Source organism: Psammomys obesus, unplaced genomic scaffold (assembly GCF_907164565.1).
Source record: "Psammomys obesus unplaced genomic scaffold, mPsaObe1.curated_primary_1811, whole genome shotgun sequence".
NCBI classification, from domain to species: Eukaryota; Metazoa; Chordata; class Mammalia; order Rodentia; family Muridae; genus Psammomys; species Psammomys obesus.
In genome coordinates this window covers 66,279,190-66,292,976 of record NW_026585504.1, presented here as the reverse complement: position 1 = coordinate 66,292,976, position 13,787 = coordinate 66,279,190, and the positions used below count along the sequence as shown (strand labels likewise).

The window sequence follows — 13,787 nt, the reverse complement described above, 5'->3', positions numbered from 1 at the left end:
TTTAGAAATTCCAAAACGGAAATCATGTACCTAAGTTTTATAAAGGTCCTTGGAGAAAAGGGCACGTGATGATTTTTTAAGGAACTGAATCTGCATTAATTTAGTGGCGAGAACAGCTTTAATTGGCCTCCACCTTGCCCTTTTCCACTCGGTTTTTAGGCTAATCCAGAAATCTCAGGACTAGTGAACTCACCCCTGCCCAGGCCCCAGCAGGGGTGAGCTGCTGCAGTCCTTTGCGCTTATAAACTGATGAAAAAGCGTTCTTAGCTTACGCACTCCACAGTAACAACCCGACGCCCACTCACCCCCAGCAACACCCGTCCTCTCCAGAAGGACAGAACTGACTCCAGTCAAAAAGATTCATTCTGTTTACACTATGCCTTCTTATGCCACTTCACAAATTAATACCCAGGTTTGGGAGGTAGTCCAATTGTAGAACACGTGCTTAGTATGTATGAGGCCCTGGGTTGAATCCTTACTATTTCAAAAAGTAATTATACCACTCATCTAGAAATTAAAATCCCAATCTATGTTCCCATGTTAATGCTGTGTGCTACATCTAAGAACTATAGGGAGAAGAGAAACTTCTGTGATGACAGACACACACACACACGGCCATATGTAGCATATTTATGTGCTTAGATAGCAAAAAATATTTCAGAAAGGAGGTCTCCAAATGGTTATAAGCTGGTAAAAGACAGAGAAGATTTATCCTAACCTCCGTTCTACTGTTTCATCTACCACATTCCTATAATAATTTTCAATAATACAATACTTGAAATCAGCGGCTCTCAACCCGTGGGTCCAACAACCCTTTCACAGGGGTCACCTAGGACCTTTGGAAAAGAGATATTTACATTACAATTCCTAACAGTAGCAAAATTACAGTTCTGAAGCAGCAATGAAAATAACTTTCTGGTTGTGGGGCACAGAACCTGAGGAACTGTACTGAAGGGTTACAGCATCAGGACGGTTGAGAACCCCTGCTTTAAATGCATCTATGTGGAGAGCGTATTTAAGAAAATGTAGATGACACATTCACTAGACCCATGAGCCAAGAGCACATTCTCTGACAGTCAAATGCTGAAAACATCCTCAGTGATCCAACAGTGAGCGAGGCCCCAATAAAACACCCCACCACTACAGCCAAACAGGCATGTGCTACTGAGGGATAGAAGAAAAGGAGTAGCGCTCCTTGGGTAAAAATAAGCCTTCATCCAAACTGAGGAAGGAATCTAGGAAAACACTCTTCATGCTCCAGTAGCACAAAAAAAAAAAAAAAAAGTCACTTAGAAGCCTAGTGTAAACAAGAATGTAAAAATAAAATTTTAGTTTGTTTAACAAGAGGCTGAAGTAGGAGGACTGTAGGTTCGGGAACATTTAGGGCTACATAGTTCATACCAGCATGAGTCCCAAAAACGTAAACAAAATACAGATTTGTTTTATGCAGCTGGAAATCAATTAAACATGTATAAATGATGTATTTAATAAAATATGAAGGTGATGCATCTCGTAAGTCTATACGTATGTGTATATATACATGTATAGCCCAAACTCCCAAACACATAAAAAAGTCTTCAAAACATCACTTTCTATTTATTTATGTGTTTGTGTGGGGAAGGAGAAAGGGAAAAGGAGAGATAGAGAGATTATTTTCTCCAAGTATGTGGCTCCCACAGATCAAATTCAGGTCACCAGGCTTGGCAAGTGCCTTTACCTAAGCCACCTCACCCACCTCTAGATTTCTTTTGAGCTTGATCCAGGGATATTCTTTATTTACTAGTCCTAAAGGTAGGTTTATTCTTAAGCTATATACAGTCACTTATTCCTTAGAATGACTGGACTCTCCGAGAAAACTGACAACTGAATGACAGTTTCTGGGTGATACATGTAGGCTCAGATTGGTTTCATTCTTTAAGCAGCACTTAAAGCATTTAAAGTAAGAAATGCTTCTTACTTTTAAATCTGTCAATATCAGACTCTAAAATGAAGCACTGAGTATTAAAAGATACCTTAGCATTATGGATGCATGACAGTTTAAGACAGTAGTTTGTCCTACCACCTCGGCTTCTTATTCTACTGAATTTAACTTATCAAATGATACTTTGTGATATTTTTAATATGGCACGTGACTATATCCTTAAGAAAAAACTTCTCAAGAATATAGGAAAATATGAATTTAAATATGGCTGACATTCAATTTGAGATCACCACCAAAGGATCAGGTGTGCAGGGAGGCTACTGAGCTAAGCAACTTTTATGTAGGATACGACTATTTATTTAAAAACACCGTTAACGCTCCAAAACAAGAGGCAAGTCTGACAGGAGGGAAAATGCTGCTTCCCCAAACAGATATTTCAAGTATCCTGCTAAGAAATGCTTGGTGTAAAGTGCTCAAGTACTCCTTCTTATGTGTAAGAGATTAAGTAAGGTAATAAAAAATAGTGGATGGTCTAAGTTAAAGTGGCGAAAGCAAGAATACAAACGATGTGGACTCAACAAAGTCAAGTTTGAAGAAACAAATTCTACTTTCAAGAAGATGTATGTTTAAAGCACACAAACCAAGCCAAAAAAAAAGGGGGGGAGGGCTAAAAAAATGGCCTTGTGTTGAGATCTTTTTACTAAAAACAGAAAAGTGAACCCATTCACAAAACAGGGCACCAACTGCTCTATAAATAATTTCCACAGCAAGTTTAACTTGTGCTATCTACCCGCATTATTCAGGGCTACTTTAAAAAGGACAAATTCATTTAGTGCTCACTACTAATTCACTGCTACTTTTAGAGAATTGAAACAAAACTCAACTCTCTTAGCCTAAGCATTATTAACAATAGGTTCTTTTCTCCTTTACAACACCACTATTGACCTGAGTGATATAAAAAGAATTGACAAAGAGCAAGACTCAAAACAAATTAAAGGAGCAAAGAGGGACTGCAAGAGAACCAACCAAAGCTACATAAAACACCCAGTCTAAGAAAATATTATTTGTGAATCTGATAAACCAGGTTAGACTTAAACTTAAAGCAGAAATTAATCTAAACTGTGAAATTTCTGGCACTCCAAAAAAGCAATAACGTAAGAAACTTTCCTAGAACTGTTTTCTTAGCAACTGAGATCCTAACGACTATCCACAAACTATAAGTTCTTATGTGGCCTATATTCCTACATGTACCTTTCAAAACTACATTATCAAAACTGTAATAAAATGCAAATAATAAAGAGGTGAGAAATTAAGGTGGAGGCTAAACATTTATAAATAATACCCACAGGAATAGGGACTTAAAGATGCATTACGTTATTCTAAAAAGAACAGTCATCAACTCATAACTTTGATAGCGTTAAAAATGTCAAGAGAAGCCATCTACCTATAATTTCACCTGAGGGCTGAGGCAGGGGGATTGTGAGTTTGAGGCTATCTTGCATTGCACAGCAATATGGTCTCAAAGCAAACAAACTAATTGGTTTATTAAAATAACTACCTATCTATAAAGGTGTCAATGTTATGTTCAAGACCAATACAAGATTCTCTGACGGACTTGCTGCAACTAAAACCAACTGTATTTGATGGGCGAGATGGGAGTACTGACATTGGCATTGCCAAAAAGCATAAAGCAACAAGCAATGCTCAGCCCTTGCTTGATGCTTTCTTCACACTCTAAGAAACTTCATTGCAGGATTCCTCTAAGCAGCCTGCTTTTTGAAAGCATAACTTCAAACCAATGTAACTACACAAGTCTCTATTCATAACATTTGAAACGGTGAGTCCTGTACAATTAAGATATATCCTCACCAAGAACTAGACTTGCCAAACTATTCTGTATGTGTTTGCTAAAATAGTATAATATAAATCACTTCACACCTGCAAAGTTTAAATGAATACAACACTGTTGACTTGGTGGCGCAGGCCTCGATCCCAAACACTGGGGAGACAGGCAGTTGTCTCTTGAGTTCAAGGCCAGCCTGGTCTACATAGTTCGGTCCAGGACAGTCAGAGGTACACAGTGAGACTCTGACTCAAAAATCTTCCAAACCCCAAAACCAACAACAGACTAACACCAAAAATTCACACACACCCTTCTGCATCCGAGGCAAAACATTTATTACATAACTTACATTTACGATCAACTCAGAACATTAAATCCAATGATCAACTAACTTTTTTCTGCACTATCTACTCATTTTAACATTCGACGACTAAATCAACAAAACAGTACTTACATTTCTGTTGAATTTTGTGAAAGAATGGTGCATATAAAACCTGTGCATATAAACAATCGCGGTGTTTATTGTAAGCTGAGAGCTGGGATGCAACGTTTAGGAAATAGTCTGAGAAAAATATTTCTAAAAACTAAATCAATTTGGATGGAAAAACCTCCGATTTATAGTTCCTTTCCATTTACTCAAAACCCAATCCCCAACCTGAAAGTATATAAGTGCGCGGAGAAAGCTCAAGCTCGACGCCAAATTATTCTAATACGCTACGTAGAGAGCCCTTAGTACGGTAAAAATTAAGTAGACGAAAGTCGCGCGCCACACTCTCAAAGAACATGAGAGATACCCACCCATGCATTCCCACAGTGCCAGAGGGCCGCTCGGGAGCCGGCAAGGAAGCCTTCGAAGACACTTTCTGTGAAATCTCTGGCACCTTCCTACGTCTCAAAGCCTTCTCCGACTTCCCAAGCAGTGGAAGGGCCGCCCCTTGGCTTCGCTCACCCCGGAACCCTCTCGCCAGGGCAGCACTTCTATTCCCCACCGCATCACGCGCAGGCAGATTACACAACGCGGGCTCCCGGCCCGCCTTCCCCGGCACATCTCTTCCTCGGGCTCGCCACGGCAGCTCAGGCCCAAGCGGTCTGCCTTCTCTCCTTCCCCAGGTCATAAAAAAAGCAGAGGCAGCGGCGCCATGTTCGCAGGACACTAGGCCCGGTCGCCCGGCGAACGCGACTGGGGCGTGAGGGACGCAGGGCCGCAACTAGGAAAAGGATACACATTGAGACGTTGCCCCATGTCCTGGATGAGGTTGGCCGCCTGCTGGCGGTGCGACAGCTCTTCATCCGCTTCCATTCCGCAGCGGCGGCTCGGCGTGTTCTCCAGCTGTTCTCGAGTAAAGAACCAGCGAGAAGAAGCTCCACGGCCCGACGCCATGACACTTCCTCCTCCGCCCGCACCCTTAGCCCGCCCCCTCCCCGCCTGCCTCCCGGACTCCGCGCCAAGGCCCTGAGGCCCCGCCCCAATGCGCTCTCCGTAGCATGGGCCACGCCTCTTCCGGTCCTGCCTTTACCCGTGCGCACGCGCAGGAGCCCTCCCTGGGGCTCGCACTGGTCTTTTGCGTTCTTTTCCCGGCCTCCCGCCTCTCTTTCTGGCCCGCAGGACCACAATGCTTCGCGCCTCTTGTCTTTGGGAAGGCGCCGTAAGTAAGGGTCACTCGGAAAGAAAAGGTCGACGCGGTGCATGCTGGGTCTGGAAATGGACTAATACGAAGGGGCGGGGCGAAAAGGAAAGAGGTCACGCGGCTGCGCATTAGGGTTTGGGCGTTTTCTTCTAATTCAGCGTTTTATTTCTTAGACGGTTAGTGTGCAGGTGCATTAAAGACAGAAGAGGCTTTTCTGGTTACGGCTTCACGCCAAAGCCTCCGTTTCCCCACAAATTCGTGGGTGTATTTTCTTGAGGTGTTTTGAACCCTGTGCCCACGAATGGCTGCCATCCCGAAGACGGCTCTGGGGAGGCGTTAACTAGAGAAGACTGAAAGAAACAACCCTAATTCTAACAATGGTCGGCACATAGGTGTTTTCTGTGGTTAAAAAGAAAAACAAAACCAAACCTCTGGTAGATGTGGGTCAGGTGTCTTTAAAACGTTACTTTAAATAAACGTAAAATCATTCAAGGGGCGGGTTATTTGTTTATTTTAAAACTTTGTGTCATGTGTCCCAGGCTGGCCTTGAGTTGCACCTCACTCGGGGGCTCTATTATTCTGTAGCCAACGATGACTTTGAACTTCCAATCCCCTTGCCTCCACCTCCTTAGTGCTGGGGTTATAGGCCGGTGGGACCGCTCTGCGGATACCCTTCTTTTTCAGTTACTGGGCAAACATGAAATTAATCATTGAAGCGCATGACTCTGTAGGCCTTCCATCCAGGTTGGGTGTATGGTTTTAAAGCTCTGGGTGGTGTTTGCGTCTTGGGGTTTGGGGAAGGTAGAGGAGAAGCATAATGTAACACAGGATGTCCAGAAACTGACAGGCCTGATGATTCTGAAGTTCAGATTCCCCTACTCTTGATCTCTGGAGTGCAGGGATTAGAGGCCGTAGTGGCACATCTTGGTTGAATGAAGGGCTGGAATTGACCACCGAGGACCTCAGGCATACTAGGCCAACCAACATTCTACCAGCTGAGTCCAAGAGGAGCCAAATAAAAAAATTACGATTTTATAAAGTAATATCTCTTATAACTGATGAATAATTCCTTTTCTGTAAGAAAATGCCACTCACTTGTTTACATGTTATCTGTCTCTGAGATAATACCTATTGTATATGACCAAATTACATTTTAGTTTTTAACTATTTGCTGAAGAGTGCAGTATGGTAGCAAAAACTGGCTTCTAAAAAAGGAGGTGAGGGCTGGTGAGATGGCTGCACAGTTAAGGACACTTGCTACCAAGGTGAGTTCAGTTACCACTGCCTATATGATAGAAGGAAAGAACCAAAACAAATTGTCTTCTAACCTTCATGTGTGTTCAGTGGTACACATGCATGGTATTCATGCACAATAAATACATGTAAAGAAAATAACCTTAGCCAAAAAATGTTCTTAAAAACTTAAACTAGATAAAAGGCCAGTGTGTTTGTGATTAAAACTTGAGGCTTTTGTTTGTCAGTATCTTGGGGCTCTTGCCCTCAGCCAACTGCCTGCCCCATTGTTCTCTGCTAGTGTTTTGATTATTGTAGATGGTTATTGTGAACAGCTGCCTAAACAATACCTTGTTACAGATACTCCAACAAGACCTCACATTTTGATATTAGTAACATTCCCTAACACCTTCCTCCAACACCCTAATGCTCAAGAATAGGAAGGAAATAGAAATGGAGGAGAGCTTCTTCACCTTGATAGAGAGCCACAGCCAGCATGGTGCTTGGGGCTTAAGGTGGCTTCTAGACAAGAGCCAGGACCGGTCTGGAGAGATGGCTCAGGGGTTTAGAGCACTGCTCTTCCAGAGTCCAATTCCCAGTAACCACGTGGTCGCTCACAACCACTACATTGGGATCTGATGCCCTCCTCTGGCATGCAGGTGTGCATGCAGATAGGGCACTCAAATATATAAAATAAATAAATCTTAAAAAGATCAAGGACAAGGGCCCTCTCCGTTGACTTCTTTCAACATTGTATGAAGTGTCTTAGGTAATACAATAAAAAGAAACAAACTGTAAGCAAATTGGGAAGGAAGAAGTAAATTTTTTTTCCAATTTTGTGTATTTCTGCAGGCATGCCAAAGCAGACATACAGATGTTGGAAGAGGAGTAGAGAAACTCTCTTCTTTTTTTTATTAAATTTTTATTTTTTTATATTAATTACAGTTTATTCACTTTGTAGTCCATTATTCCCTTCCTCAACTCCTCCCATGCTCCTCCCCCAGTTCACTGATAGAAGGTCCTCTTCCCCTTCCATCTGACCCTAGCTTATCAAGTCTCATCAGGACTGGCTGCATTGTCCTCTTCTGTGGCTTGGCAAGTCTGCTCTCCCTCAGAGTAAGGTGATCAAAGAGCCAGCCACTGAGTTCATGTCAGAGACAGTCCCTATTCCCCTTTCTAGGGAAGCCACCTGGATACTGAACTGCCATGGGCTACATCTGAGCAGGGATTCTAGGTTATATCCATGCATAGTCCCTGGTTGGAGAATCAGTCTCAGACAAGCCCCTGTGCCCAGATATATTTGGTCCTTGTAGAGCTCCTGTTCTCTTTAGGTCTTACTAACTCTTATCTCCATGTACGGTCCTTGGTTGGAGTATCAGTCTCAGAAAAGACCCTTGTGGCTCAGATTTTTTGGTTCTGTTGCTTTCCTTGTGGAGCTCCTGTCCTCTCCAGGTCTTCCTATCTCCCCCTTCTTTCATAAGATTCCCTGCACTCTGCCTAAAGTTTGGTTATGAGTCTCAGCATCTGCTTTGTTACCCTGCTGGGTAGTCAGAGGCCCTCTGTGGTGGTTCCTGTCCTGAGAAACTCTCTTCTTGCCTACTGTATGGACTGTGAGGATTGAACCAAGGTCTTGGTGGCAGTTACTTTTATCCACCCAGTTATCAAATTAACCCATTGAACCTTCGTTTGTACTTTTTTTAAAAAACATTTTTATTGTATGTGTATGTTTGAACACCTGCATGTATGAATGCACCATTTAGGCATGGTGCCCACAATGGAGACAGATTTCCTGGAGTTGGAGTTGTAAGCTGCTGGATAATGGATACTGGAAGCTAAACCTTGTGTCCCCTGAAGAGCTGGAAGAGCATATAACTGCTGAGCTAGCTTTCCAGCCACGGCCTTCATTCATCTTTTATGCTCAGAACTATCACTGACCTCGGCTTTCCACAGCACTTCTATACTTGGCCTCACCTGATCTTGCCACTTTGCCCTAAGAATCTCTCTCTTCTCACCTCTGTCCCCACTAGTCTTGCCTTGTCCTCTTCTAACACAAAGCTTACATTTATATTATTCTCTTTCATGATTGATTTATTTTTATTTTATGTACATTGGTATGTTGATTGCATGTGGGAGAGTGCTGTATTCCCTGGAACAGGAGTTATAGACAGTTGTGAGCTGCCATGTAGGTGCTGGGAATTGAACTGTGGGTCTCTAGAAGAATAGTCAGTGCTCTTAACCACTGAGCCGTCTCTCCGGCCCCCTTCTCCCACTCTTGCTTGCCCACATTCTTCAGCTACAATCTCTTCCTGGACTCAGCACTTCTGTACTATTGCCACACAGGAAGGCTCTTCATGACTAACCAATCTGTCACTTCAATCTTAAAGTCCTCTTTCAGGGGGTCTCTTTGGCTCCACATGTGAATATTTTACTTCCCATATGTCTCTTAGTAAACATCACATTTTCCTTAATGTCTTTAAGGTAGTTAGCAATAAAGAGAAATTTCCTTCAGTCTTCCTCCTATTCCTCCTCTTAACCTATATTCTCTTTCCTCCCTTCTTAATGCTTCTCACTTTTCAAATCATAGGAAAGAAATCTCATCTTTTTTGTTTATGTCTATACCCCAGTGCCTAGAGCATCCCTGCATCTCTGTCACATGGAAAAATGTTCTTGTGAAGATGAATATGAACATTTACTATGTTATTGGAAGTTTGGGGGTGTTCCATTGGGGTGCTACATGTTACCTGGAAAAATCCAGTCCCTTCTCGGGCTTCTTAGTATCATTAATAAAATAAAAAGAATCAGAAGAAAGTTCAAGGACAACTTTATTAGAGAAGAAGGAGGAGGAGGAGGAGGAAGAAGAGGAGGAAGAGGAGGAAAGGAAATAATCTCAGGGCCAGCAAGTTATAAACCTTGGTGTTTACCTGGAGGAGGAAGATAGAGAGAAGAAAGAAAAAGCCATATTTTTAAGCTACCTGGCTGAAAAGGAGAGCTAATAAAAAGGATAAGAAATTCCATTGCAAGTATGTATAAGCATGTCTAGGCTTTGGCAAGTATCAGAAGCAAAAAGAAGAAAAGGGAAAAGCATATTCTTTTTAAGGTGAGAACTTAGAAAAGCAGATAGGGTTAATGATGCTGTGTGGCTGTGGCCCTTAGGCCACCGTGTGGCGGGCAGAGACTCTGAGCAAGAAAAGTATACAATCTTACAAAGGTATAATTATTTCTCCCATCCCTTTATCACACACAGTGAGCCCACCTTTCAGAGGGTTGCTTCCTTAGCTAGACCAGCCCAGCTGTTATCCTTAGGACTGTTTAGGCCAGAGATTCCATCCCATTGCCCTGAATGGGCCTTTAATACTACTGTAACACCTGTATATATCTAGGACACCAAATAAAGTCATCAGGTCATTTGTGATAAAGAAACAGTCATAATCTGTGGTTAGTCTTGACTACCAGCTTGGGTGGATTAAGAAGTGCCTGGTAGATTGGTACAACACATGTCTGGGTGTGTCTGTGAGGGCCTTTCCAGAAAGAAATTAGAGGGGAAAAGAACCTTACTGAATGCAAGTGGAACCTCTCTATAGAATAAAGTGGAAAAAAGAAACCCCTTATTACAAGTACCCTCTGCTTTCAGGTCACCATGCAGGAACTGCTCTGCTCTGCCATACCACACCTGCGGTGCTGGACTGAAACCCTTGGTGCTGAGCTAGAAAAAACCGTGCCTCAACTGGTTTCTGTCGTATTAGATTACAGTGGTGGAAGAGCAACTAGTAGAGGAAATTGGTGCTGGGAAAGTGGAGTTGTAGCTGACTGTGGTTAAGAAGAATTGGGTTGAAGGAAGAGGTAGAGAAGCCAGCCATAGAATCCCCCAGGGTTAGGCAGACAGAATTTCTGGCAGAGAACCAATGAAATATAAGCCCCCTTTAGATGGGAACAAGGATTCATTTAAGAAATGGACTAGGGGCCATTTGTGTCATGTTGCCTACATTCTGTCCATACCCTAAGACTATGGGAAGCTGAGTTTATTGGTAATAGACTAGTTAATCTGGACCAGGAAACTCCAAGGCAGCCCATTTTATTCCAGCTGTGGAATGGAGGCTCTTGGCTGCCTTTAACTAGTTTTATAGTGAGAGCTGGGAGCAATAGAGCAGAGAAGGATTTGAAAAGTAATTTGGTTTAAAAAAAAGGGGGGGGGGGTACAGATGCAGAAGCCCATGGCAGCTCAGTGTCCAAGTAGGTTCCCTAGTAATGGGAACAGGGACTATTTCTGACATGAACTCAGTGGCTGGCTCTTTGGTCACTTCCAGCTTAGGAGAGAAACAGCCTTACCAAGCTTCAGAGGAAGACAATGCAGCTAGTCCTGACGAGACCCAACAGGCCAGGGTCAGATGGAAGGGGAGGAGGACTTCCCCAATCAGTGGACTGGGGAAGGGGTATGGGAGGAGATGAGGAAGGGAAAGGTATGAGGGAGGGGACTACAGTGGGGATACAAAGAAAATAAACTGTAAATTATAAAAATATAAAATAATTTTAAAAAATTTAAAAAAATGTAAGCCAGGGGTGATTTTTTAAAATTCCTGTTATTTTTTTATTTTTTATATTAATTACAGTTTCTTTACTTTGTATCCCAGCTGTAGCCCCCTCCCTCATTCCCTCCCAATCCCATCCTCCCTCCCTCATCTCCTCCCTGCCCATCTCTAAGTCCACTGATAGGGGAGGTCCTCCTCCCCTTCCATCTGACCCTAGCCTATCAGGTCTCATCAGGACTGGCTGCAATGTCCTCCTCTGTGGCCTAGCTATGCTGCTTCTCCCACGGGGGGGGGGGTGTCAAAGAGCCAGCACAGAGTTCATGCCAGAGACAGTCCCTGCTCCCCTTCCTAGGGAAGCCACTGGATACTGAGCTGCCATGGGCTACATCTGAGCAGGGGTTCTAGGTTATCTCCATGCATGGTCCCTGGTTGGAGAATCAGTCTCAGACAAGCCCCTGTGCCCAGATATATTTGGTCCTTGTGGAGCTCCTGTTTTCTTCAGGTCTTACTAACTCTTATCTCCATGCACGGTCCTTGGTTGGAATATCAGTCTCAGAAAAGATCCCTGGGCCCAGAAGTTTTTGATCTGTTGCTCTCCTTGTGGAGCTCCTGTCCTCTCTCGGTCTTCCTATCTCCCCCTTCTTTCATAAGATTCTCTGCACTCTGCCCAAAGTTTGGTTATGAGTCTCAGCATCTCCTTCAATACCTTGCTGGGTAAAATCTCCTGGCTTACTTTTTCTGCCTTTCATTTTCACTGTTATTTACTGTAAATAAAAAAATACAAATTCTAAAAAAAAAAAAATAAAAATAAAAGGGTAAAGAAAGTATGGTGTTTGAAGAAATAGGCTCATTAAGAGAACTCAGGAGGGTGTGGGCGCTCTGTTGGGCGACAGTGCACTGAGGCCCTGGGTTCTTTCCCCAGCGGTGCATAAAAACAAACACATGGAGGCACAGCCTATAATCCCAGCACTGCTGGGGTGCCGGGTGTGGGTAAATGGGAGATGTAAGGGTTAAAGCTAACCTGTAAGCCCCACTTGCTCAAGAACAGACAATTTCCTGGAATGGTGGTGGCTGTTGTTCACCTAAGATGACGAGTCACCTGTTTTACTTCAATCGTCAAGGTTGGTCGCTGTAACTGCACAGGGCGCACTTGATCACAGAGAGGCAGAGATACTCCTGCTTGCTCCCTACCGGACAGAGGCGGAAAGCACTCAGCCCCCTGGGCTTGGCCCCTGACTCACCCTGTTCACTGCCGTTCTCTTGAAATCCCAGGTGTGGGCCTGGCCTGTGTCCCTCTTCCTGGCCACTATTAAATAAAGTTTACTTTAATTGGACAACTGTGGATTTGGTCTTCTTGAAAATTTCAGGTTTAACACAGGAATCAGAAGTTCAAGGACACTTGGCTACAACATGAGTTGAGGTCAAGGTCAAGCTAGAATAATTGAGATTGTCTTAAAAAAAAAAAAAGCCAAGTATCTTGCACCAGGACAGTAGAAAAGATGCTTTAAGGCCATGGAATTAGTGAGGTCCAACTCATCACAACTACCAGGAGACAGAGATGAAACTAATTGGAAAGACTTTTCCTTGAGTAGAAAATGGACACAGGCTTTCTAAGAAGTTTCTCCAGGGTTCACGTCTTTGAGGCCACTGCGTTTGAGGCTGAAGGGGCTCAGCTACTCTTCAGGCTAGAGGCAGCCATTGCCCTTGTCTACACAATGCTGGTTTTGCAGTTATACAAAACAAAAGAGTTACAGAATCATACATGTCAAACCACGTTGTGGCCACTGAGGCTAAATCTCCGAGGATCAAATGATATTCCAAAGGTCTGATAACCAAGGGACTCCAGGTGTTTGAGCTCTAGAGTAGTATGAAGCACTTCTCATTTTTATTATTAACATAAGCAAAACATGTGATGTTTACAGTTAGCTTAAGCAAGTACAGTGAGGGGATACACCTGGCTTTATGTTTTGTCATAAAGAAAAGAGCCAAGAGTATTCTTCCTAGGCTTTTGCCTTTTCTACAGAGATAATGTGGTCATGCCAGAGCATTCCCTTCATGTCCTTTCTCCCACATGCATTTACTTACCATAGTTTATATAGTTCTTTCTAGAAGGCCACCTTGGGGGAAGAATGTTCACAGTGAGTTCACAGCTTTCTTACACAGTCTTTCACGATAGAAGCCTCCATGCAGATTTCAGAGGAAAGTCTGGGAGGCTAGGCATTGTGCAACATCGCTGGCATCCCTGACGGCAGCTCTTGAGAGGACAGTGCGTGAAGCAGTGAGGGTAAATGCTAGGATGGATGCAGCGGAGGCCCTGGGTGTTGGTGTCAGGAAGGTGGGATGTCTCCTGAGGAAAGCATCAGGCAGAGTGGAGCCAGCCGAAGACAGAGGCCAAGTGGGTTGCAGATGGCCAGATCATAGGGCTGAGTTGCCTAAGCCTACTGGGCACAGCACTGTGAGCCCTGGGTGCTGCAGATGCAGCTACAGGATTTACTATTTGCCCCGCTGGTTTTCAGTGTTGCTTTGGGTGGATCCTTCCTGGATCTGGGGGGATGGGAATGCTTACATTATTGTGTCTTGGTACTGTATAACCCCATTATTAGCAGAGCATCCGGCTAAATGTAGGCCGCAGTCTC

General features: G+C 43.6%; 1 protein-coding gene across 3 annotated transcripts in view; it reads right to left on the bottom strand.

The window, feature by feature from the left end:
• The window catches only part of Ccnt2 (cyclin T2), a 34,739-nt gene extending 29,563 nt beyond the window's left edge, over positions 1-5,176 (bottom strand). For all 3 annotated transcript variants that reach the window (XR_008719515.1, XM_055602067.1, XM_055602075.1), the window contains exons 1-2: positions 4,988-5,176; positions 4,219-4,300 (exon numbers count right to left, since the gene is read on the bottom strand). Coding sequence is in view for 2 of the 3 variants with exons in the window: in XM_055602067.1 (XP_055458042.1) it covers positions 4,219-4,300; positions 4,988-5,145 (240 nt within the window). In the remaining variant the exon portion in view is untranslated. The remainder of the gene's footprint in view (positions 1-4,218; positions 4,301-4,987) is intronic.
• Positions 5,177-13,787: the final 8,611 nt, after the last annotated feature.